At 69.9% G+C, this 25,935-nt stretch overlaps 1 protein-coding gene across 1 annotated transcript in view; it reads right to left on the bottom strand.

Moving 5' to 3' along the window:
* Positions 1 to 25,500, bottom strand: part of SHANK1 (SH3 and multiple ankyrin repeat domains 1) — a 62,983-nt gene extending 37,483 nt beyond the window's left edge. Inside the window, exons 1-10 of the mRNA XM_064499538.1 lie at positions 25,408 to 25,500; positions 18,783 to 19,036; positions 15,978 to 16,181; positions 14,463 to 14,534; positions 13,566 to 13,674; positions 9,783 to 9,940; positions 6,763 to 6,930; positions 5,186 to 5,302; positions 2,736 to 2,813; positions 2,446 to 2,512 (exon numbers count right to left, since the gene is read on the bottom strand). Coding sequence (XP_064355608.1) covers positions 2,446 to 2,512; positions 2,736 to 2,813; positions 5,186 to 5,302; positions 6,763 to 6,930; positions 9,783 to 9,940; positions 13,566 to 13,674; positions 14,463 to 14,534; positions 15,978 to 16,181; positions 18,783 to 18,998 — 1,189 coding nt within the window. The 5' untranslated portion in view covers positions 18,999 to 19,036; positions 25,408 to 25,500. The remainder of the gene's footprint in view (positions 1 to 2,445; positions 2,513 to 2,735; positions 2,814 to 5,185; positions 5,303 to 6,762; positions 6,931 to 9,782; positions 9,941 to 13,565; positions 13,675 to 14,462; positions 14,535 to 15,977; positions 16,182 to 18,782; positions 19,037 to 25,407) is intronic.
* Between the last annotated feature and the right edge of the window lie 435 nt (positions 25,501 to 25,935).

The following is a 25,935-nucleotide window of genomic DNA, read 5'->3' as shown; positions in this document are numbered from 1 at the left end:
CACTGGGGGGCTGTTGGGGGCACCCATGGGGCTGCTATGGGGCGGGGAGGGCACTGGGGGACTGTCAGGGGGCACCGGGGGCCGCTATGGGGCAGCTATGGGGCAGAGAGGGCACTGGGGGGCCATCAGCGGGCACCGGAGGCCCATGGGGCAGCTATGGGGCAGCTATGGGGCGGGGAGGGCGCTGGGGGGCTGTTGGGGGGCACTGGGGGACACTATGGGGCAGCTATGGGGCAGCTATGGGGCAGCTATGGGGCGGGGAGGGCGCTGGGGGGCTGTTGGGGGCACCCATGGGGCTGCTATGGGGCGGGGAGGGCACTGGGGGGCTGTTGGGGGCACCCATGGGGCAGCTATGGGGCGGGGAGGGCACTGGGGGGCTGTCAGGGGGCACTGGGGGCCCATGGGGCAGCTGGGGGGCAGCTATGGGGCGGGGAGGGCACTGGGGGGCTGTTGGGGGGCACCGGGGGCCACTACGGGGCTGCTATGGGGCAGCTATGGGGCGGGGAGGGCACTGGGGGGCTGTTGGGGGCACCCATGGGGTTGCTATGGGGCGGGGAGGGCACTGGGGGGCTGTCAGGGGGCACTGGGGGACACTATGGGGCAGCTATGGGGCAGCTATGGGGCGGGGAGGGCGCTGGGGGGCTGTTGGGGGCACCCATGGGGCTGCTATGGGGCGGGGAGGGCACTGGGGGACTGTCAGGGGGCACCGGGGGCCGCTATGGGGCAGCTATGGGGCAGGGAGGGCACTGGGGGGCCATCAGCGGGCACCGGGGGCCCATGGGGCAGCTATGGGGCAGCTAGGGGGCAGCTAGGGGGCAGGGAGGGCACTGGGGGGCTGTCATCAGGCACCAGGGGCCGCTATGGGGCAGCTATGGGGCAGCTATGGGGCAGAGAGGGCACTGGGGGGCCATCAGGGGGCACCGGGGGCTGCTATGGAGCAGCTATGGGGCAGCTATGGGGCGGGGAGGGCACTGGGGGGCCGTCAGGGGGCACCCGGGGGGCAGCTAGGGGGCAGGGAGGGCACTAGCAGGCTGTTGGGGGCACCCATGGGGCCGCTATGGGGCAGCTATGGGGCAGGGAGGGCACTGGGGGGCTGTCAGGGGGAGCTATGGGGCAGCTATGGGGCGGGGAGGGCACTGGGGGGCTGTTGGGGGCACCCATGGGGCTGCTATGGGGCGGGGAGGGCACTGGGGGGCCGTCAACGGGCACCGGGGGCCCATGGGGCAGCTATGGGGCAGCTATGGGGCGGGGAGGGCGCTGGGGGGCTGTTGGGGGCACCCATGGGGCTGCTATGGGGCGGGGAGGGCACTGGGGGGCTGTCAGCGGGCACCGGGGGCCCATGGGGCAGCTATGGGGCAGCTATGGGGCGGGGAGGGCACTGGGGGGCTGTCAGCGGGCACCGGGGGCCCATGGGGCAGCTATGGGGCAGCTATGGGGCAGCTATGGGGCGGGGAGGGCACTGGGGGGCCGTCAGCAGGCACCGGGGGCCACTATGGGGCAGCTATGGGGCAGCTATGGGGCGGGGAGGGCACTGGGGGGCTGTTGGGGGCACCCATGGGGCTGCTATGGGGCGGGGAGGGCACTGGGGGGCTGTCAGGGGGCACCGGGGGACACTATGGGGCAGCTATGGGGCAGCTATGGGGCGGGGAGGGCGCTGGGGGGCTGTTGGGGGGCACCGGGGGCCACTATGGGGCAGCTATGGGGCCGCTATGGGGCAGCTATGGGGCAGGGAGGGCACTGGGGGGCCATCAGGGGGCACCCGGGGGGCAGCTAGGGGGCAGGGAGGGCACTAGCAGGCTGTTGGGGGCACCCATGGGGCCGCTATGGGGCAGCTATGGGGCAGGGAGGGCACTGGGGGGCCATCAGGGGGCACCGGGGGCCGCTATGGGGCAGCTATGGGGCGGGGAGGGCACTGGGGGGCTGTTGGGGGCACCCATGGGGCTGCTATGGGGCAGGGAGGGCACTGGGGGGCTGTCAGGGGGCAGCTATGGGGCAGCTGTGGGGCAGGGAGGGCACTGGGGGGCAGTCGGGAGACACCCGGGGTGGAGGAGGGACCCATGGGGCAGCTGTGGGGCAGCTATGGGGCAGGGAGAGCAAGGAGGGACATGTCCCTCCATGTCCCTCCATGTCCCCCCATGTCCCCCGTGTCCCCCATGTCCCCCCATGTCCCTCCATGTCCCCCCATGTCCCCCCATGTCCCTCCATGTCCCCCCATGTCCCCCGTGTCCCCCATGTCCCCCCATGTCCCCCCATGTCCCCCGTGTCCCCCATGTCCCCCATGTCCCTCCATGTCCCTCCATGTCCCCCCTGTACCCCCAGGTCCCTCCATGTCCCCCCATGTCCCCCATGTCCCTCCATGTCCCCCCTGTACCCCCATGTCCCTCCATGTCCCCCCATGTCCCCCGTGTCCCTCCATGTCCCCCGTGTCCCCCGTCCCCGACTCACCCACGTCCGAGTCGCGGTGGTTCTTGATGAGCTCCCCCAGCTCGAAGTTCCCCGCGATGACGGCGACCTGGGGGGACACAGGGACACGGAGGGACATGGCGGGACGCGGGGGGACACGGGCAGCTTGTCCCCACGGCCCCGCGTGCCACCAGGGCCCAGGCAGACCCCAATGTCCCCCGGCCCCCCCAAAGCCTCCCACAACCCCTGGGACCCCATAACCCCCTGGAGCCCCCTGGGGACCCTTGGGGACCCTTGGGGACCCTTGGGGACACCTGGGGACGGGGACACACCTGGAAGGGCGTCTGCCCGCTGTTGTTCTTCACCTCCTTGTTGGCCCCGCGGTAGAGCAGGATCCGGGCACAGCTCTCCTGGGGGAGCCACCACCGCGTCACCACGGGCCCCCTGGACCCCCGGTGTCCCCCCCACGTCCCCCATGTCCCCCCATGTCCCCCACGTCTCTCCATGTCCCCCCATATCCATGTCCCCCCCATGTCCCCCACGTCTCTCCATGTCCCCCCATATCCATGTCCCCCCCATGTCCCCCCATGTCTCTCCACATCCCTCCATGTCCCTCATGTCCCCTTGTGTCCCCCTGTGTCTCCCCATGTCCCCCATGTCCCCCCATGTCCCTCCATGTCCCCCCATGTCCCCCCACATCTGCCCATGTCCCTCCATGTCCCCCGATGTCCCCCATGTCCATGTCCCTCCATGTCCCCCATGTCCATGTCCCTCCGTGTCCCCCCATGTCCCCCCATGTCCCTCCATGTCCCCCACGTCCCCCATGTCCCTCCATGTCCCCCCATGTCCCCCCATGTCCCTCCGTGTCCCCCCATGTCCCCCATGTCCCTCCATGTCCCCCACGTCCCCCATGTCCCTCCATGTCCCTCCATGTCCCCCATGTCCCTCCATGTCCCCCCATGTCCCTCCGTGTCCCCCCATGTCCCCCATGTCCCTCCATGTCCCCCCATGTCCCCCATGTCCCCCCATGTCCCTCCATGTCCCCCCATGTCCGTCATGTCCCTCCATGTCCATGTCCCTCCATGTCCCCCATGTCCATGTCCCTCCATGTCCCCCCATGTCCCTCCATGTCCCTCCATGTCCCCCACGTCCCCATGTCCCTCCATGTCCCTCCATGTCCCCCATGTCCCTCCATGTCCCCCCATGTCCCTCATGTCCCTCCATGTCCATGTCCCTCCATGTCCCCCATGTCCATGTCCCTCCGTGTCCCCCCATGTCCCTCCATGTCCCTCCGTGTCCCTCATGTCCCTCCATGTCCCTCCATGTCCCCCCATGTCCCCCATGTCCATGTCCCTCATGTCCCTCCAGGTCTCCCCACGTCCCCACGTCCCCATGTCCCCCCCGTGTCCCCCCGTGTCCCCCCATGTCTCCCCATGTCCCCCCATGTCTCCCCATGTCCCCCCATGTCCCTCCATGTCCCTCATGTCCCCCATGTCCCCCCATGTCCCCCATGTCCCTCCATGTCCCCCCATGTCCCATGTCCCTCCATGTCCCCCATGTCCCTCCATGTCCCCCCATGTCCCATGTCCCTCCATGTCCCCCATGTCCCTCCATGTCCCCCCATGTCCCCTCATGTCCCCCATGTCCCCCCATGTCCCTCCATGTCCCTCCATGTCCCCCCATGTCCCTCCATGTCCCCCCATGTCCCCCCATGTCCCTCCATGTCCCTCCATGTCCCCCCATGTCCCCCCATGTCCCTCCATGTCCCTCCATGTCCCCCCATGTCCCCCATGTCCTCCCATGTCCCTCCATGTCCCTCCATGTCCCCCCATGTCCCATGTCCCCCCATGTCCCCCATGTCCCTCCATGTCCCCCCATGTCCCCCCATGTCCCTCCATGTCCCCCCATGTCCCTCCATGTCCCCCCATGTCCCCCCATGTCCCTCCATGTCCCTCCATGTCCCTCCATGTCCCCCCATGTCCCCCCATGTCCCTCCATGTCCCTCCATGTCCCCCCATGTCCCCCATGTCCTCCCATGTCCCTCCATGTCCCTCCATGTCCCCCCATGTCCCATGTCCCCCATGTCCCCCATGTCCCCCCATGTCCCTCCATGTCCCTCATGTCCCTCCATGTCCCCCATGTCCCTCCATGTCCCTCCATGTCCCCCCATGTCCCCCATGTCCCCCCATGTCCCCCATGTCCCTCCATGTCCCCCATGTCCCCCCATGTCCCTCCATGTCCCTCCATGTCCCCCCATGTCCCCCATGACCCCATGTCCCTCCATGTCCCCCCATGTCCCCCATGTCCCTCCATGTCCCTCCATGTCCCCCCATGTCCCCCATGACCCCATGTCCCCCCATGTCCCTCCATGTCCCCCCATGTCCCCCATGACCCCATGTCCCTCCATGTCCCCCCATGTCCCATGTCCCTCCATGTCCCCCATGTCCCCCCATGTCCCCCATGACCCCATGTCCCCCCATGTCCCCCATGTCCATGTCCCCCCATGTCCCATGTCCCTCCATGTCCCATGTCCCTCCATGTCCCCCCATGTCCATGTCCCCCATGTCCCCCCATGTCCCCCCATGTCCCCCCATGTCCCTCCATGTCCCCCATGTCCCCCATGTCCCTCCATGTCCCCCCATGTCCCCCCATGTCCCTCCATGTCCATGTCGCCCTTATCCCCCATGTCCATGTCCCCCATGTCCCTCATGTCCCTCCAGGTCTCCCCACGTCCCCACGTCCCCTTGTCCCCCCCGTGTCCCCCCGCGTCCCCCCGGGGCACCTTGTTGTAGAGGGCGCAGATGTGCAGCGCGGTGTTGCCCGAGGCGTTCTGCGCCGCCGGCTCGGCCCCGTAGAAGAGCAGGTGCTCCAGGTGCTGCGAGTGGCCGTGCTGGCAGGCCTGCGCCCCGTCCCCGTCCCCGCCACCGTCACCGTCACCGTCACCGTCCCCACACACGCGGCACGCACCCGGCACGCACACGGGGTGCACACGAGGTGCATGCAGGATGCAGGTGGGGTGCACGCAGCGTGTACGCGGGATGCACGCGGGATGCACACGGGATGCACACGGGATGCACACGGCACACACACGGGATGCACACGGGATGCACATGGGATACACACGGGATGCACACGGAATGCACACGGCACACACACGGGATGCACATGGGATACACACGGGATGCACACAGGATACACACGGAATGCACACGGGATGCACACAGGATACAGAAGGGATGCACGCGGGATGCACACGGGATGCACACAGGATGTACATGGGATACACATGGGATGCACACGGGATACACATGGGATGCACACGGGATTCACACGGGATTCACATGGGATACACATGGGATGCACACGGGATGCACATGGGATGCACACAGGATGCACACGGGATGCATGCGGGATGCACACGGGATGCACATGGGATGCACATGGGATGCACACAGGATGCACATGGGATGCACACGGGATGCACACGGGATGCACATGGGATACAAACAGGATACACACGGGATGCACACGGGATGCACACAGGATACAGACGGGATACACACGGGATGCACACGGGATGCACATGGGATGCACGCGGGATGCACACGGGATGCACATAGGATACAGACGGGATACACACAGGATGCACATGGGATGCACACGGGATGCACACAGGATACAGACGGGATACACACAGGATGCACACGGGATGCACATGGGATGCACACAGGATGCACACGAGATACACACGGGATGCACATGGGATGCACACGGGATGCACATGGGATGCACTCAGGATGCACACGAGATACACACGGGATGCACACGGGATGCACACGGGATACACACGGGATGCACACGGGATGCACACGGGATGCACATAGGATACAGACGGGATACACACGGGATGCACACGGGATGCACACGGGATGCACACAGGATACAGACGGGATACACACGGGATGCACACGGGATGCACACGGGATACAGACGGGATACACGCAAGGCATGTAAGATGCACGCAGGACAAACACAGGATGCACACGGGATGCACACGCAATGCACATGGGCTGCACGCACACGGGGTGCACACGGGATGCACACGGGGTGCACACGGGATGCACATGGGATACACACGTGAGGCATGTGAGATGCACGCAGGATGAACACAGGATGCACATGGGATACACATGCGATGCACATGCGATGCACACGTGACGCACACGGGCTGCACACCCCCAGCCCCCCCCCCCAAGCCCTCGCACCACCCTGGCTGTGCACAGCCGCCCCGCTCACCCCACCCCCCACCCCCCGCTGCACCCTTGGGTGCCGCAGCACCCCTGGGTGCCGGGCGCCCACCTGGTGAATCTCCTGCCAGCCGTTCTCGTCGACGGTGCCGATGTGCGCCCGGTTGTAGAGCAGCAGCTCGCAGCAGCGCGGGTCCCCCCCCACCATGGCCGTGTGGTAGAGCGGCGTCAGCCCCCGGCGGTCCTTGTAGTTCGGGGAGCCCCCCAGGTCCAGCAGCGCCTGGCGGGGGGGGGGAGGTCAGGGGAGCCCCCCCAAAACGCCCCCGCGCTGCGGCGTGTGTGCGTTGTGGTGTGCGTGCAGCACCGGGCGTGCAACGTGGGTGTGCACGCTGCGGCGGGTGTGTGTTGCGGTGTGCGTGCAGCACCGGGTGTGCAATGCGGGTGTGCACGCTGCGGCGTGTGTGCGTTGTGGTGTGCGTGCAGCACCGGGCGTGCAACGCGGGTGTGCACGCCGCGGCGGGCGTGTGTTGCGGCGTGTGTGCAGCACCGGGCGTGCATCATGGGTGTGCACGCTGTGGCATGCGTGTGTTGCATCAGTGCACGCAGTGCTGGGCGTGCAAAGCAGGTGTGCACGCTGCGGCGTGTGTGCGTTGTGGTGTGCGTGCAGCACCGGGCGTGCAACGTGGGTGTGCACGCTGCGGCGGGTGTGTGTTGCGGCGTGTGTGCAGCACTGAGCGTGCATCATGGGTGTGCACGCTGTGGCATGCGTGTGTTGCACCAGTGCCGGGTGTGCAAAGCAGGTGTGCACGCTGCAGCGTGTGTGCATTGTGGTGTGCGTGCAGCACCGGGCGTGCAACGTGGGTGTGCACGCTGCGGCGGGTGTGCATTGTGGTGTGCGTGCAGCACCGAGTGTGCATCATGGGTGTGCACGCTGCGGCGGGTGTGCATTGCAGTGTGTGTGCAGCACCGAGTGTGCAATGCGGGTGTGCACGCCACGGCAGGTGTGCATTGCAGGTGTGCATGCTGCGGCGTGTGTGCATTGCAGCGTGTGTGCAGCACCGAGTGTGCAAAGCAGGTGTGCACGCTGCGGCGGGCGTGCGTTGCAGCGCGTGTGCAGCACTGGGCGTGCAATGTGGGTGTGCACGCTGCGGCGGGCGTGCATTGCGGTGTGTGTGCAGCACCGAGCGTGCAAAGCAGGTGTGCACGCTGCAGCCTGTGTGCATTGTGGTGTGCGTGCAGCACCGAGCGTGCAAAGCAGGTGTGCACGCTGCAGCGTGTGTGCATTGTGGTGTGCGTGCAGCACCGAGCGTGCAAAGCAGGTGTGCACGCTGCGGCGGGTGTGCATTGCAGTGTGTGTGCAGCACCGGGCGTGCAACGCGGGTGTGCACGCCGCGGCGGGCGTGCAAAGCAGGTGTGCACACTGCAGCCGTGCACGCGTCGCGCCCCTGCATGCGGTGCAGCTCGTGCAATGCAGCGTGCCTGCTGCTGCGCGCCCGTGGGTGCCCTGTGCGTGTCCACGGACACCCGTGGGTGCCCCTGGGTGCCCGTGCACACCCCGTGCATGCCCGTGGACACCCCTGGGTGCCCGTGGATGCCTGTGGGTGCAGGTGGGTACCCGTGGGTGCCCATGGACACCCCTGGTGCGGATGGGTGCCCATGGGTGCCCATGGATGCCCGTGGGTGCAGGTGGGTGCCCGTGGATGCCCGTGGGTGCCCATGGACACCCCTGGGTGCCTGCACACGCCCCGTGCATGCCTGTGGGTGCACTTGGGTGCCCGTGGAGGCCCGTGGGTGCAGGTGGGTGCCTGTGGATGCCCGTGGGTGCCCATGCACACCCCATGCACGCCCATGGACACCCCTGGGTGCCCGTGGACACCCCTGGGTGCAGTTGGGTGCCCATGGACGCCCCGTGCACGCCCCATGCACGCCCGTGGACACCCCTGGGCGCGGGTGGGTGCCCGTGGGTGCCCATGGACGCCCGTGGGTGCCCATGCACATCCCGTGCATGCCCATGGACACCCCTGGGTGCCCGTGGATGCCCCGTGCACGCCCCATGCACGCCCGCGGATGCCCCTGGGTGCAGATGGGTGCCCGTGGATGCCCGTGGGTGCGGGTGGGTGCCCGTGGACACCCCTGGGTGCCTGTGCACATCCCGTGCATGCCCATGGACACCCCTGGGTGCCTGTGGATGCCCGTGGACGCCCCGTGCACGCCCCATGCACGCCCGTGGACACCCCTGGGTGCGGATGGGTGCCCGTGCATGCCCGTGGGTGCCCGTGCACGCCCCGCAGACACCTACGGACGCCCCTGGGTGCAGGTGGGTGCCCATGGATGCCCGTGGACGCCCCATGCACGCCCGTGGACGCCCCTGGGTGCGGATGGGTGCCCGCGGACGCCCGTGGGTGCCCGTGCACGCCCCGCAGACACCTACGGACGCCCCTGGGTGCAGTTGGGTGCCCATGGATGCCCGTGGACGCCCCATGCACGCCCGTGGACACCCCTGGGCGCGGGTGGGTGCCCGTGGAGGCCCGTGGGTGCCCGTGCACACCCCATGCACGCCTGTGGACACCCCTGGGTGCCTGTGGATGCCCGTGGACGCCCCGTGCACGCCCCATGGACGCCCCGTGGACACCCCTGGGCGCGGGTGGGTGCCCGTGGGTGCCCATGGAGGCCCGTGGGTGCCCGTGCACGTCCCGTGCATGCCCGTGGACACCCCTGGGTGCAGTTGGGTGCCCATGGATGCCCCGTGCACGCCCCATGCACGCCCGTGCACACCCCTGGGTGCCCGTGGATGCCTGTGGGTGCAGGTGGGTGCCCGTGGACACCCCTGGGTGCCCGTGCACACCCCGTGCATGCCCGTGGACACCCCTGGGTGCCCGTGGATGCCCGTGGGTGCAGGTGGGTGCCCGTGGACACCCCTGGGTGCCCGTGGATGCCCGTGGGTGCAGGTGGGCGCCCATGGACACCCCTGGGTGCCTGTGCACATCCCGTGCACGCCCGTGGACACCCCTGGGTGCGGATGGGTGCCCGCGGACGCCCGTGGGTGCCCGTGGACGCCCCGTGCACGCCCCATGCACGCCCGCGGACACCCCTGGGCGCGGGTGGGCACCCGTGGGTGCCGGGGGCGCCTACCAGGAGGGCGGCGTAGCGGCGGGTGCAGACGGCGCGGTGCAGGGCGGTGGCCCCGTCGCGGGCGCGGAAGTCGAGGTGGGCCCCCCCCAGGCACAGCAGCCGGATGATCTCCACCTCGGCGGGGCCGTCGCGCTGCGCCGCCAGCGTCAGCGGCGTCTCTGCGCCCAGCGCGTCACCCCCCGCCCCGGCGCCCGCCGGCCACGCCGGGGACACCGGGGACACCGGGGACAGCGGGGACACCGGGCACGGCGGGCGTGGCGGGGACGTCGGGGACACCGGGGACAGCGGGGACACTGGGCACGGTGGGGACGTCGGGCATGGCGGGGACGCCGGGGACACCGGGGACACCGGGCACGGTGGGGACAGTGGGGACGGCAGGGACACTGGGGACATCAGGGACACCGGGCACGGCAGGGACGTCGGGCATGGCGGGGACGCCGGGGACACCGGGCACGGTGGGGACACCGGGGACGCTGGGGACACCGGGCATGGCGGGGACGTCGGGCATGGTGGGGACACCGGGGACACCGGGCACGGTGGGGACAGTGGGGACGGCAGGGACACTGGGGACATCAGGGACACCGGGCATGGCAGGGACATCGGGCATGGCGGGGACACCGGGCACAGCGGGGACACTGGGGATATCGAGGACACCGGGCACGGTGGGGACAGTGGGGACGGCAGGGACACTGGGGACATCAGGGACACCGGGCACGGCAGGGACGTCGGGCATGGCGGGGACGTCGGGCATGGTGGGGACACCGGGGACAGCGGGGACGTCGGGCACGGCGGGGACGTCGGGCATGGCGGGGACGCCGGGGACGCCGGGCATGGTGGGGACACCGGGGACGCCGGGGACAGCGGGCATGGTGGGGACGTCGGGCACAGCGGGGACACCGGGCACAGCAGGGACATCAGGCATGGAGGGGACACCGGGGACACCGGGCATGGCAGGGACACCGGGGACGCTGGGGACACCGGGCATGGCGGGGACGTCGGGCACAGCGGGGACACCAGGCACAGCGGGGACAGCGGGGACAGCGGGGACACTGGGGATATCGGGGACACCAGGCACGGTGGGGACAGTGGGGACGGCAGGGACACTGGGGACATCAGGGACACCGGGCACGGCAGGGACGTCGGGCATGGCGGGGACACCGGGCATGGTGGGGACACTGGGGACGCCGGGGACACCGGGCATGGCGGGGACGCCGGGGACACCGGGCATGGTGGGGACACCGGGGACGCCGGGGACACCGGGCATGGCGGGGACGTCGGGCACAGCGGGGACACTGGGCACAGCAGGGACGTCGGGCACGGCGGGGACGTCGGGCATGGCGGGGATGCCGGGGACACCGGGCTTGGTGGGGACACCAGGGACGCCGGGGACACCGGGCATGGCAGGGACAGTGGGGACGGCAGGGACACTGGGGACATCAGGGACACCGGGCATGGCAGGGACGTCGGGCACGGCAGGGACGTCGGGCATGGCGGGGACGCCGGGGACACCGGGCACGGTGGGGACACCGGGGACGCTGGGGACACCGGGCATGGCGGGGACGTCGGGCATGGTGGGGACACCGGGGACACCGGGCACGGTGGGGACAGTGGGGACGGCAGGGACACTGGGGACATCAGGGACACCGGGCATGGCAGGGACATCGGGCATGGCGGGGACGCCGGGCACAGCGGGGACACTGGGGATATCGAGGACACCGGGCACGGTGGGGACAGTGGGGACGGCAGGGACACTGGGGACATCAGGGACACCGGGCACGGCAGGGACGTCGGGCATGGCGGGGACGTCGGGCATGGTGGGGACACCGGGGACAGCGGTGACGTCGGGCACGGCGGGGACGTCGGGCATGGCGGGGACGCCGGGGACGCCGGGCATGGTGGGGACACCGGGGACGCCGGGGACAGCGGGCATGGTGGGGACGTCGGGCACAGCGGGGACACCGGGCACAGCAGGGACATCAGGCATGGAGGGGACACCGGGGACACCGGGCATGGCAGGGACACCGGGGACGCTGGGGACACCGGGCATGGCGGGGACGTCGGGCACAGCGGGGACACCGGGCACAGCGGGGACAGCGGGGACAGCGGGGACACTGGGGATATCGGGGACACCGGGCATGGTGGGGACAGTGGGGACGGCAGGGACAGTGGGGACATCAGGGACACCGGGCATGGCAGGGACGTCGGGCATGGCGGGGACATCGGGGCAGCGGGGACACTGGGCACGCCAGGGACACCGGGGACACCGGGCACGGTGGGGACATCGGGCACGGTGGGGACATCGGGCATGGCGGGGACATCGTGGCTGCGGGGACACTGGGCACGCCGGGGACACTGGGGACACCAGGGACACTGGGCATGGCGGGGACGCCAGCCACACGAGGGACACCGGGGACACGGGGCACGGCGGGGACACCAGGGATGTTGGGGATGTTGGGGACACCGAGCACATCAGGCATGCTGGGGACACCAGGGATGCCAGGCACAGCGGGGACACCGGGGACATTGGGGACACCGGGCACGTCGGGGACGTTGCGGACACCGGGCACGGCGGGGACACCGGGCACAGTGGGGACATCGGGGACGTTGGGGACACCGGGGACGTCAGGGATGTTGGGGACGCCAGGCACGGCGGGGACATCAGGGACATCGGGGATGGCAGGGGCACCGGGGACACCCGGGATTCCGGGGACATCGGGGATGCCGGGCACGGCGGGGATGCTGGGGACAGCGGGGACACCAGGGATGCCACGGCAGCAGGGACATCAGGGACATCAGGGATGTCAGGGACGCCGGGCACGGCAGGGACACTGGGGACATCAGGGATGTCGGGCACAGCGGGGAGGCTGGGCACGGTGGGGACGTCGGGAACATTGGGGACGTCAGGGCAACAGGGACACTGGGGACGTCAGGGCAGCCGGGCACGCCAGCAACACTGGGGATGCCGAGGACATCGGGGACATCGGGGCAGCAGGGACACCAGGCACGTCGGGGACGCCGGGGCAGCGGGGACGTCAGGGACATTGGGCAGCCAGGGACACTCGGGGACATCAGGGCAGCTGGGGACACTTGGGGACAGCCGGGAGGTCGGGGCAGCTGGGGACACTCGGGGACATCAGGGCAGTTGGGGACACTTGGGGACGTTGGGACACCCGGGTGCTGGGGCCATCAGGGCACATTGTGGGGGCGTCACGGGGGACACAGGGGCATCCCCAAAGGGCAGGGGACATGGCAGTGGGGTCACCAGGGGCAGGGGGACATTGCCGGTGGGTCACGGGGGACACAGGGACATCCCTAAGGGGCAGGGGACATCTCCAGGGGGCAAAGGGACATCCTCGAGGGGCAGGGGATGTCCCCAAGGGGCAGGGGAACATGGTGGGGACACAGTGGGGATGTCCCCAAGGGGTGGGGAGGTCCCCAAGGGGCAGGGGACATCCCTGGGGGGCAGGAGAACACGGTGGGGCCGTGGTGGGGACGTCCCCACGGGGCAGGGGACCCGGTGGGGATGTCCCCAAGGGGCAGGGGACCCAGTGGGGATGTCCCTGGGGGGCATGGGACCCAGTGGGGACATCCCCGAGGGGCAGGGGACATCCCTGGGGGGCAGGAGAACACGGTGGGGCCGTGGTGGGGACGTCCCCACGGGGCAGGGGCTGCGGTAGGGACGTCCCCACGGGGCAGGGGCCACAGTAGGGACGTCCCCACGGGGCAGGGGACCCGGGGGGGCCGCGGGGGGGACGGGGGGGGCCCCGGGGGGGCGGCGCTCACCGCCGGAGTCGGAGTCGTGGTAGTTGGGGTCGAGGCCGCGCTCGAGCAGCCGTGCCACCTTCTCGGCCGAGCCGTGCTGCACGTAGTCCAGGAACTTGCGCAGCCCCGTCTGGGGACGCGGGGACACCGGCGCGTGGGCACGGGGACGCGGGGGGGGACACGGGGACGCCGGGGGACACGGGGGAATGGGTGCGGACGGGGGACGCTGGGGACACCGGGGCACATGGCATGGGGCACGGAGGGACAGGGACACGGGGACAGGGGACGCCGTGGGGCACAGGGACACGGGGCACCGTGGGGCGCGAGGACGTGGGGACACCGTGGGGTGAGGGGACATGGGGACCCGGGGATGCTGTGGGTCACGGGGACGTGGGGATGCCGTGGGGCACAGGGACATGGGGACACCGTGGGGTGAGGGGACATGGGGACCCGGGGATGCTGTGGGTCAGGGGGACGTGGGGATGCCGTGGGGCACAGGGACACGGGGGCACGGGGATGTGGGGACACCGTGGGGTGAGGGGACATGGGGACCCGGGGATGCTGTGGGTCACGGGGACGTGGGGATGCCGTGGGGCACAGGGACATGGGGACGTGGGGACACCATGGGGCACGGGGACATGGGGACAGGGGGACGCCATGGGGCGCAGGGACATGGGGACACCGTGGGGACACCGTGGGGTGAGGGGACATGGGGACACGGGGACGCCATGGGGCGCAGGGACACGGGGACACCGTGGGGCGCGGGGACATGGGGCCACCAGGGACATGGAGGGACTTGGAGGGACACGGGCCGATGGGACGGGCTGGGGGGCAGGAGCAGGTGGGGGCGTGGCCAGGGGGCGTGGCCAGGCGGTGGGGGCGTGGCCAGGGCGGGGGGCAGGGCCGGGGCGGGCCCACCTTGGTGTGGAGCTTGGCCAGCTGCTTCTCGTCCAGGTTGGTCTGTTTGTAGACCCGGGTCTTGTACCGGAACTGGGGGAGGGGCCGCGTTAGCCACGCCCCCTCCCTGGCCACGCCCATTCCCTGGCCACGCCCCCCCACCCACTGCACAAGGCCCCTTCCCCGGACCTGCCCATCCAGGCCACGCCCCCTCTAAGCCCCACCCATCTAAGCCCCACCTCCTCAAGCCCACCCCCCTTTGACCCCACCCCTTCAAGCCCCACCCACCCCGAGGTAGGGCACGCCCAATCAAAGCGCGCAATCGCATGGGGGAGGGGTGTGCCAAGCCCCGCCCCCTCAGCCCTATTCCTTTAGCCCCGCCCCCTCGTTTAGCCCCGCCCACCTCGAGGTAGGGCGCTGCCCAGTGGAAGCTCTGGGAGCAGCGGGGGGCCCCGCCTCCCCTCCAAACCCCGCCCCCTCAGGGCACACACTTCCTGGGCCATGCCCCCTCCCCGGGCCACGCCCACCTCGAGGTAGGGCACGCCCTAGTCAAAGTTGCATGGGGGGAACCCCTCCCCTTCTAGGCCCCGTCCCCAGGGCACGCCCCCTCCTGGGCCACGCCCACTGCTTGGCCACGCCCTCTCTGTTGGCCCCGCCCACCTCGAGGTAGGGCACGCCCTGGTCGAAGCTCTGCGGGTAGTCGTGCAGGGGGAGGGAGGAGCCCCTCCCCTCCCAGGCCCCGCCCCTCCTAGGCCCCGCCCACCACGAGGCCCCGCCCCGTGAGGCCCCGCCCACCTCGAGGTAGGGCACGCCCTGGTCGAAGCTCTGCGGGTAGTCGCGCAGGGGGAGGGAGAAGCCCCTCCCCTCCCAGGCCCCGCCCCCTGTGAGGCCCCGCCCACCCCGAGGCCCCGCCCCCTGCGAAGCCCCGCCCCGTGAGGCCCCGCCCACCTCGAGGTAGGGCACGCCCTGGTCGAAGCTCTGCGGGTAGTCGTGCGGGGGGGGGGGAGAAGCCCCTCCCCTCCCAGGCCCCGCCCCCTGTGAGGCCCCGCCCACCCAGAGGCCCCGCCCCCTGCGAAGCCCCGCCCCTGCCTTGGCCCCGCCCACCTCGAGGTAGGGCACGCCCTGGTCGAAGCTCTGCGGGTAGTCGTGCAGGGGGAGGGAGGAGCCCCTCCCCTCCCAGGCCCCGCCCCTCCTAGGCCCTGCCCACCCCGAGGCCCCGCCCCTCCTTTGGCCCCGCCCACCTCGAGGTAGGGCACGCCCTGGTCGAAGCTCTGCGGGTAGTCGTGCAGGGGGAGGGAGAAGCCCCTCCCCTCCCAGGCCCCGCCCCCTCCCAGGCCCCGCCCCCTGAGAAGCCCCGCCCCCTGCCTTGGCCCCGCCCACCTCGAGGTAGGGCACGCCCTGGTCGAAGCTCTGCGGGTAGTCGTGCAGGGGAGGGAGGAGCCCCTCCCCTCCCAGGCCCCGCCCCCTGTGAGGCCCCGCCCCCTGTGAGGCCCCGCCCCCTGCCTTGGCCCCGCCCCCTGCCTTGGCCCCGCCCACCTCGAGGTAGGGCACGCCCTGGTCGAAGCTCTGCGGGTAGTCGCGCAGCGGGCGCTCCTCGTCGAGGAACTTGGCGTCGCGGCCGGCGGCGGCCGGCTGGAAGAGGCCGTAGTTGAGCACGTCCTGGAGGCCCTCGGTGAGGGTGCAGAGCACCTGCTGCTTGGCCGCCCACACCGCCGCCCCCGGGTCGAAGCGCAGGCACTTCTGCGGGGGGGGGACGCGCAAAATCAGCCCCTGAACGGCCCCCCCAAACACCCCGAACACCCCCGGGTCGAGGGGACGCAAAATCAGCCCCTGACAGCCCCCCCCCAAACACCCCAAACCTCCCCGGGTCGAAGCGCAGGCACTTCTGCGGGGGGGGGACACGCAAAATCAGCCCCTAAACGGCCCCCCCAAACACCCCGATCCTCCCCGTGTCAAAGCGCAGGCACTTCTGCAGGGGGGGGACACGCAAAATCAGCCCCAAAACGGCCCCCCCCAGCGTCCCTGAAACCCCCCGGGACCCCCCGCAGGGACTTCTGGGGTGGGGACACCAAAAATCAGCCCCCCAAATGGCCCCCCAGATCCCCCCCAGCCCCCCGGGGTCGAAGCGCAGGCACTTCTGCGGGGGGGGGGGACACGCAAAATCAGCCCCTAAACGGCCCCCCCGAACACCTCGAACACCCCCGGGTCGAGGGGACGCAAAATCAGCCCCTGACGGCCCCCCCAAACACCCCGAACACCCCCGGGTCGAGGGGACACAAAATCAGCCCCTAAACGGCCCCCCCAAACACCCCGATCCTCCCCGTGTCAAAGCGCAGGCACTTCTGCAGGGGGGGGACACGCAAAATCAGCCCCAAAGCAGCCCCCCCAAACACCCCGAACACCCCCGGGTCAAAGCGCAGGCACTTCTGCAGGGGGGGGGAACGCAAAATCAGCCCCTAAACGGCCCCCCCAAACACCCCGAACACCCCCGGGTCAAAGCGCAGGCACTTCTGCAGGGGGGGGGACGCAAAAATCAGCCCCTAAACAGCCCCCCCAAACACCCCGAACCTCCCCGGGTCGAGGGGACGCAAAATCAGCCCCTGACGGCCCCCCCCCAAACACCCCAATCCTCCCCGTGTCAAAGCGCAGGCACTTCTGGGGGGGGGGGGATGCAAAATCAGCCCCTAAACGGCCCCCCCAAACACCCCGAACACCCCCGGGTCGAAGCGCAGGCACTTCTGCAGGGGGGGGACGCCGGAAATCAGCCCCAAAACAGCCCCCCCCCAGCGTCCCTGAAACCCCCCGGGACCCCCCGCAGGGACTTCTGGGGTGGGGACACCAAAAATCAGCCCCCCAAATGGCCCCCCCAGATCCCCCCCGAGCCCCCCGGGGTCGAAGCGCAGGCACTTCTGGGGGGGAAATGTGAGAAATCAGCCCCAAACGCCCCCCCCCCCCCGTCCCTGTGGGCGCTCCTGGGGGGAAAACAGGCTAAATCAGCCCAAAATGGCCCCCCTGACCCCCGCCCCGAGTCCCCAGAGCTGCCACGGGCACTTCTGGGGGGGGAATGGGAAAAATCTGCCAAAAATTTCCCCCCCCCACCCCCCCGAATCCCCCCCAGCATCCTCGCAGGCATTTTGGGGGGAAAACAGGCAAAATCAGCCCAAAACGCGCCGGTTTGGGGTCTCCCCGCCCCCCATTTGGGGGTTTCCCGCCTTTTTTGAGGGGGTTCCCCCACTTCGGTCCGGCCCATATTCTGGTCCCCCATGTGGTTTGGTCCATCCCCTGTTTTGGTCCCCCCCCAAACCCTTCCCCCCATATTTTGGGCCCCTAATACTTTGTCCCCCCCCTTTTAAGGTGTCCCCCCCCATAATTTGGGGTCCCTTCCCCCTATTTTATCCCCCCCCCATATTTTGGGGTTGCCATGTTTTGGTCCGCCCCATTTTTCGGTCCCCCCATGTAATTTGGTCCATCCCATATTCCAGCCCCACCCCCAAATTCTCCCCCCTGACACCTTGGTCCCCCCATATTTTGCCCCCCCCCAATTTCATGGTGCCACCCAGATTTCGGGGTCCCCCCCCCTTATTTCGGGGTCACCATATTTCAATCCGCCCCATATTTCAGTCCCGCACATATTTAGGTCCCCCCATGCTTTGGTTCCCCCATATTTTGGTCCCCGCCACCCCCAGTTTTCGAGGTTTCCCCCCCCAATTTTGGGTACCCCTCCCACATTTCTTGCCCCTCCCCCAATTTTGAGATTCATCTCCCCATTTTTCCGTTTTCCGCCCATGATTTTTGGTCCCACTCCACTTTTTGGGGGTCCCCTCCCAGATGTTGGTGTCCCCCCCCCCAAGATTTGGGGATTTCTCCCTCCCATTTTGGGGTCCCCACCCCCCCACGTTAGGGATCCCCCACCCTGGGCCGCCATTTTGGGGGTCTCCCCCCCAATTTCAGGATTTCCCCCCCATTTCTCAGGATTTCCCCCCAATTTTGGGTCCTCCCCCCATTTCTTAGGTACCTCCGCCATTTTGCCCCCCCCATTTTTGGGGTCCCCCCCCAAATTTTGGCATTCTCCCCCCATTTTTCCACTTTTCCTCCCCATTTCTCAGGATTTCCCCCCAGTTCCGTCCCCCCCCCCATTTCTTGGGCCTCCCCCCAATTTTGGCCCCCCCCCCATTTGGGTCACTTCCCCTCCCTCCAGATTTTGACATTCTCCCCCTCATTTTCCCATTTTCCCTCCCCATTTCTTAGGATTTCCCGCCAGTTTTGGGGCCCCCCCGGGGCTTCTGTCCCCCCCCCCATTTTCAGGGTCCCCCCCCCATTTTCGGGCCCCCCCCTGCTCACCGTCTGGTGCAGGTCGGGGATGCCGATGCGGAAGACCATCATGCTGAAGTGGCCGTCGTCGGGGGCCGGGGGGCCGCGGGGGCCGGCGCGGGGCCGGGGGGGGCCGGGGTTAGCGCCGGGGGGGCCCTCGCGGGAGCTGCCCGAGTCCGAGTCGCCCTCGGGCCCCTCCGAGGCCCGGCCCTCCTCCTCCTCGCTCGAGGCCGGCGTGCGCGGCATGCTCCCGGGGGCCGCCCGCCGCCGCCACCATCACACGCCTGCCGGCACACGCCGCGTCACGGGCAGCTCGCACACGCGTGTGCGCGACGGGGCGTGCCTGCACACGCGCGGCCACGCCGCAGCCGTGCACGGCGTAAGCGTGCGAGGCAGCATGGCGCAGGTCCCCGACCACCCACACGCCACCCACATGCTTGCACACGCGTGCACACGCGTGCACATGCTTGCACACGCCTGGCCATGCTGCCCCCTTGCACGGCGTAGGCGTGCGGGACAGCGTGGCAGAGGTCCCTGAGCACCCACACGCCACCCACACGCGTGCACATGCCTGGGCGTGCATGCACACGCGTGCACGCGCTGAAGCCTTGCACGGCGTAGGCGTGTGGGGCAGCACAGCGGAGGTCCCAGAGCACCCAGACAGTACCCACATGCCACCCACATGCTTGCACACGGCTGGGTGTGCATGCACACGCGTGGCCACGCTGCACCCTTGCATGGCATAAGCGTGTGGAACAGCGTGGTAGAGGTCCCTGAGCACCCACACGCCACCCACACGCGTGTGCAAGACTGGCTGTGCATGCACACGCGTGGCCACGCTGCACCCTTGCACGGCGTAAGCGTGCGGGGCAGCAAGACAGAGGTCCCTGAGCACCCACACGCCACCCACATGCTCGCACACACGTGTGCACAACTGGGCGTGCATGCACACGCGTGGCCACGCTGCAGCCTTGCACGGCGTAGGTGTGCGGGGCAGCACGGTGGAGGGCCCTGAGCACCCACACGCTTGCACACGCGTGCACCTATCTGTGGCACATGGTGCTCCCCACGCACACGCATGTGCACCCTGGAGCACACGCTTTTTGCCCTCCCAGCTGTACACGGCCCCGTCGCGCACACGCCTGGACGCAGGGCTGGCACACGCGTGTGCACGGCTGCTCACAGCGCTGCACGGCCGCACACGGAAACGCCACGTGCACGGACACCCGGAGCCGCCCTGCGCACACGCGTGTGCACAACCCTCTGCCTCCCGCCGTGCACGCCCCGCCACCGCCCAGGCCCGGCGCACACGCGTGTGCAATCGCTCGCCCCCCCCCGCGGCACCCGGCGCCGGCTAATTTTGGCGGCGGGGCGGGGCGGGAAGTGGGGCAGCTCCCGGGGGCCGCGGCCGGACCCAGATCGGCGCCGTGACTTTGCGGGCCCTTGGCCCAGTTGCGGCGGCGCCGGCGGGCAGGTGTGCGAGCGAGCGTGCGAGCGGGCGTGCGAGGAGGCGGGTGCCAGGCAGCGGGGGCCTGCATGGAGTGCGAACGCCAGGGAGAGCGTGCGTGCAAGGAGGCGCGTGCACGAGGGAGCGTGTGCGTGCACGGGGTGCAAAGGCGAGGGAGCGTGTGCGTGCAAGGAGGTGTGTGCACAACGAAGCGTGTGCGTGCAAGGAGGTGTGTGCACGAGGGAGTGTGTGCGTGCAAGGAGGTGCGTGCACAAAGCATGTGTGTGTGCGCGCGCAGAGTGCAATCGCAAGGGAGCGTGTGTACAAGCGTGCACGCGAGGAGGTGCACACGTGAGGGAGCGTGTGCGTGCAAGGAAGTGCACGCACAAGGGAGCGTAGGCGTGCACGTGTGAGGGAACATGGGCGTGCAAAGGGGGTGCAAACATGAGGGAGCGCGTGTGTGCACAGGGTGCGAAGACGAGGGAGTGTGCGCGTTCACAGAGGTGCACACGCGAGGGAGTGTGTGTGTGCAAGGAGGTGCACACGCGAGGGAAGCTGTGCTTGCACAGGGAGTGCACACACGAGAGAGCGTGTGCATGCAAAGTGGTGCACACGCGAGGGAACGTGTGCGTGCAAGGAAGATGCACACGCAGGGGAGCCTGTGCGCGTGCCAGGCGTTGCACACGTGGGAAAGCACACGCACACGCTCACGGGGAAAGGCACGCGTGAGGAAGCGTGTGGAGGGACGGCAGCCAGCGCACGTACGAGGAGCGTGTGCACACACGCGTGAGCACGCACACGGCTCCGTGCAGGCAGAAAGGCGCGTGCTTGCACACGCAATGAGGGAGCGCGTGCACGGGGCTGCACACGCAGGATCACGCCTGTGCGGACATACTCACACGGGTGCACACACGCATGTGCCTCAGGCTTTGCACACGCAGGGGGGTGTGTTTGCGTGCACGGAGCAATGGGAGTGGTGCGTGCACTGAGGTGCACACTCGCACAGCTCACACACGCCCCGTGCATGCCTGCACACACCTCGTGCACGCCCACGGAGCTCTCACGTGCTCTATACGTGTTCGCGCACACCCCGTGCGTGCTCGCACACACCCCATGCAGGCTTGCACATGCCCTGTGCACACAACAGGCACACTCACACATGCTGCGTGCACGCTCACGCAGCTCACCCCCGGCCCTTGCACGCCTGTGCCTGCCCTGTGCACGCTCTCAGCCCCTGTGCCTGCTCACACGCCCCGAGCACGCTCACACACGCCCCGTGCATGCTCACACACGCCCTGTGCACGCTCTCAGCCCCTGTGCACGCTCACACACGCCCCGTGCACGCTCACACACGCCCTGTGCATGCTCTCAGCCCCTGTGCCTGCTCACACACGCCCCGTGCACGCTCACACACGCCCTGTGCATGCTCTCAGCCCCTGTGCCTGCTCACACACGCCCCGTGCACGCTCACACACGCCCCGTGCACGCTCTCAGCCCCTGTGCACGCTCACACACGCCCTGTGCATGCTCACACACGCCCCGTGCACGCTCTCAGCCCCTGTGCACGCTCACACATGCCCCGTGCACGCTCACACAGCTCACACACTCCCCATGCACGCTCACACAGCTCGCACATGCCCTGTGCATGCTCACACATGCTCCGTGCGTGCTCTCAGCGCCCCGTGCATGCTCACACACGCCTCGTGCACGCTCACGCAGCTCACACATGCCTTGTGCATGCTCACACACGCCCTGTGCACGCTCACGCAGCTCACACACGCCCTGTACATGCTCGCACATGCTCCATGCATGCTCTCAGCGCCCCTGCACACTTGCAAAGCTTGCACACGCCCCGTGCACGCTCGCACAGCTCATACACGCCCCGTGCACGCTCACACATGCTCCGTGCACGCTCTCAGCCCCCGTGCACGCTCACACAGCTTGCACATGCCTTGTGCCTGCTCACACATGCCTCGTGCATGCTTGCACACGCCTCGTGCACGCTCGCCCAGCCCTGTGCACACTCCCATGGCTTGCAGACGCCTCGTGCACGCTCGGCCAGCCCCGTGCACACTCGCACGGCTCGCACACGCCTCGTGCACGCTTGGCCAGCCCCATGCACGCTGCCACGGCTCGCACACGCCTTGTGCACGCTCGGCCAGCCCCATGCACGCTGCCACAGCTCGCACACGCCTCGTGCCCGCTCGGCCAGCCCCGTGCACGCTCGCACGCGCCTCGTGCACGCTCGCAGCCGCCCCCCGCGCCCGCGTGCGCCCGGCAGCGGGAATCAAAGCGGCTGCTAAGAATAGCCAGGCTGGCGCAGCCGCCGCGGGGGGGGAAGGAGGGGGGGAGGGAGAGGGAGGGAGGCGGGGGGGGGAGATGGAGGGCTGGGGGAGATGGAGGGATGGGGGAGATGGAGGGATGCAAGGCCGGAGGGAGGGGGCCGGAGAGGCGCGAGGATGGAAGCGGGGACGGAGGGATGGAGGAACGCGAGGATGGAGGGATGGGGACAGCGGGGGACAGAGGAGCACGAGGATGGAGGGATGGGGACAGAGGGGGATGGAGGGGTGGCAGGACGGAGGGATGGGGACCGAGAGGCAGACGGAGGGGTACAAGGATGGACAGATGGGGATGGAGGGGGACAGAGGGGTGGCAGGATGGAGGGATGGGCACAGGGGTGGACGGAGGAGCACGAGGATGGAGGGATGGGGACAGAGGGGGGTGGAGGAGAGCAGGGATGGAGGGATGGGGACAGGGATGGAGGGATGGGGACAAGGGAGGACAGAGAAATGGGGACAGGGCAGATGGAGGAGCATGAGGATGGAGAGATGGGGACAGAGGGCTGGGGACAGGGCGGATGGAGGGATGGGGACAGGGCAGATGAAGGAGTGCAGGGATGGAGGGATGAGGACAGGGATGGAGGCATGGGGACAAGGGAGGACAGAGGAATGGGGACAGGACAGATGGAGGAGCACAAGGATGGAGGGATGGGGACGGGGTGGGCGGAGGGGTGCAGGGATGGAGGGATGGGCACAGGGTGGACAGAGGAGTGCAGGGACAGAGGGATGGGGACAAGGGAGGACAGAAGAATGGGGACAGGGCAGATGGAGGGGCGCGGGGATGGAGGGACAGGGAAAAGGGAGGAGAGAGGGATAGGGACAAGGTGGACAGAGGGACGGGGACAGGGACAGAGGGATGGGGACAGGGTGGACAGAGGAGTGCGAGGATGGAGGGATGGGGACAGGGATGGAGGAGTGCAGGGATGGAGGGATGGGCGCAGGGCGGATGGAGGGATGGGGACAGGGATGGAGGAGTGCAGGGATGGAGGGATGGGCGCAGGGCGGATGGAGGGATGGGCGCAGGGATGGAGGAGTGCAGGGATGGAGGGATGGGCGCAGGGCGGATGGAGGGATGGGGACAGGGATGGAGGAGTGCAGGGATGGAGGGATGGGCGCAGGGCGGATGGAGGGATGGGGACAGGGATGGAGGAGTGCAGGGATGGAGGGATGGGCGCAGGGCGGATGGAGGGATGGGCGCAGGGATGGAGGAGTGCAGGGATGGAGGGATGGGCGCAGGGCGGATGGAGGGATGGGCGCAGGGCGGCCGGAGGAGCGAGGGCCCCGCGGCCGGGCGGGCGCCACGTCCCGGCCCCACGTGCGAGGCGGCAGCAGCAGCAGCACCCGACACCCGCGTGTGCAAGGCCCCGGCCCCCCCCAGCCCCCCCCCCCGTGCAACACAGCCGTGCAAACGCCCCCCCGGGACAGACGGACGCACACACGTGTGCGGGGGGGGCGGCGCACACGTGTGCCCAGCGCACGTGTGCCCGGCGCACGTGTGTCCGCCAGCCGCCCGTTGCACGAGCGCCCACGCACGTCCCCCCCCCGCGGCATTGCACGAGGCCCCCGTTTGCAACCCCCCCACACACACACACTGGTCCTTGCACACTCGCACGGCGCCCTGGTGCGTCGCACGCCGGCGGGGCCCTCGCACACCCGCTGCCACCTCGCACATGGCCGCTGCACCAACCGCCCGGTGCTTTGCACAATTGCCCCCCCCCGCCTTGCACACATCACCCGGGGCGGTGCACAATTGCCCCCCCCCTTTTGCACAGACCCCCCGGGTGCATTGCACGATTGCACCCCCCCCGCACAAATCACCTTGTGCTTTGCACCCGCCTTGCACAGACCCCCGGGTGCATTGCACACTTGCACCCCGCCTTGCACAGATCACTTGTGCATTGCACAATTACCCCCCCCTTGCACAGGCCCCCCCCGGGCGCATTGCACAATTGCACCTGCTTTGCACAGACGCCCGGGTGCCTTGCACGCCCGCACCCCGCCTTGCACGGACAGCCGGGTGCTTTGCACAACTGCACCCGCCTTGCACAGATCACTTGTGCATTGCACAATTGCCCCCCCCTTGCACGGACCCCCGGGTGCATTGCACAGTTGCCCCCCCCCTTGCACAGATCACCTTGTGCATTGCACGATTGCACCCGCCTTGCACCGATGCCCCCGGGCATTGCACGACTGCCCCCCCCCTTTGCACTGCCTCCCCCCGGGCCTTGCACGCCCCTCCCCGGTGCACGCGCCCCCCCCCCACGCTGCACGGCCCCCCCCTCCCCCCGCCTTGCACCGACACCCCCCCCGGTGCATCGCCCGGCCCCGTTACACTGCCGCCCCCCCCGGGGCCTTGCACGCGCCCGGTGCACGCCCGCCCCGGTGCATTGCACGCGCCCGTTGCACACCCCGCCCCGGTGCATCGCCCGGCCCCGTTACACCGCTCCCCCCCGGGGCATTGCACGCCCCCGGTGCACGCCCGGCCCCGGTGCATTGCACGCCCATGCCCGGTGCATTGCACGCCCGTGCCCGGTGCATTGCACGCCCCCGGTGCACCGACCTCCCCCCGGTGCACGCCCGGCCTCGTTGCACGCCCTTCCCCGGGGCAGCGCCCGGCCCCGTTACACCGACCCCTCCCCGTGCTTTGCACGGCCCCCGTGCACGCCCGGCCCCGGTGCACCGATCCCCCCGGTGCCACGCACGGCCCCGGTACCCCGAGCCCTCCCCGGGGCATTGCACGGCTCCCCCCGGTGCAACGCCCGGCCCCGGTACCCCGAGCCCTCCCCGGGGCATTGCCCGGCCCCGGTAGCCCGAGCCCTCCCCGGGGCCCCCCCGGCCCGCCCGGGGCCCGCCCGGGGCCCGCCCGTACCTGCCGCCGGGGCCGGGCGCGGGGCCGGGGCCGGTGCGGAGCCCCCGGCGCGGCGCGGCGCGGCCGGTGCCACCCCCAGCGGCCGCCTCCGCCGAGCCGCCGCCCCCCGCGCCGCCGCCGCCGCCCCGCCCCCGCCGCGCCGCCGGCCCCGCCCCCGGCGACGCCCCGCCCCCCCGGACCGGGAACGCCCCGCCCCCCCCGGAGCGGCCCCGGCAACGCCCCGCCCCCCGCGGCGCACGGGCCCCGCCCCCGCGAAAGGCCCCGCCCCCAGGAACGCCCCGCCCCGCCGCAGGCCCCGCCCCCGGGGACGCCCCGCCCCCTCCCGCAGCGCCCCGGGGAACCTCCCCACGCCCCCAGCACAGGGACCGCCCCGCCCCCTCCGAGCCCATGCCACGCCCCACCTCCCCGGCTCCGCCCACCCGCGCCCCGCCCCTTGGCCCCGCCCCAAAGGCGCACAGCCCCGCCCCTGCGCCCCGCCCACGGGCACCACCCTCCTCGCCATCGCCCCGCCCCTCCCGCCACAGGCCC

This window comes from Dromaius novaehollandiae, chromosome 31 (genome assembly GCF_036370855.1).
Source record: "Dromaius novaehollandiae isolate bDroNov1 chromosome 31, bDroNov1.hap1, whole genome shotgun sequence".
Classification (NCBI taxonomy): Eukaryota; Metazoa; Chordata; class Aves; order Casuariiformes; family Dromaiidae; genus Dromaius; species Dromaius novaehollandiae.
The sequence above is the reverse complement of the archived record's forward strand: the minus strand, read 5'-3'. Positions and strand labels throughout refer to the sequence as shown.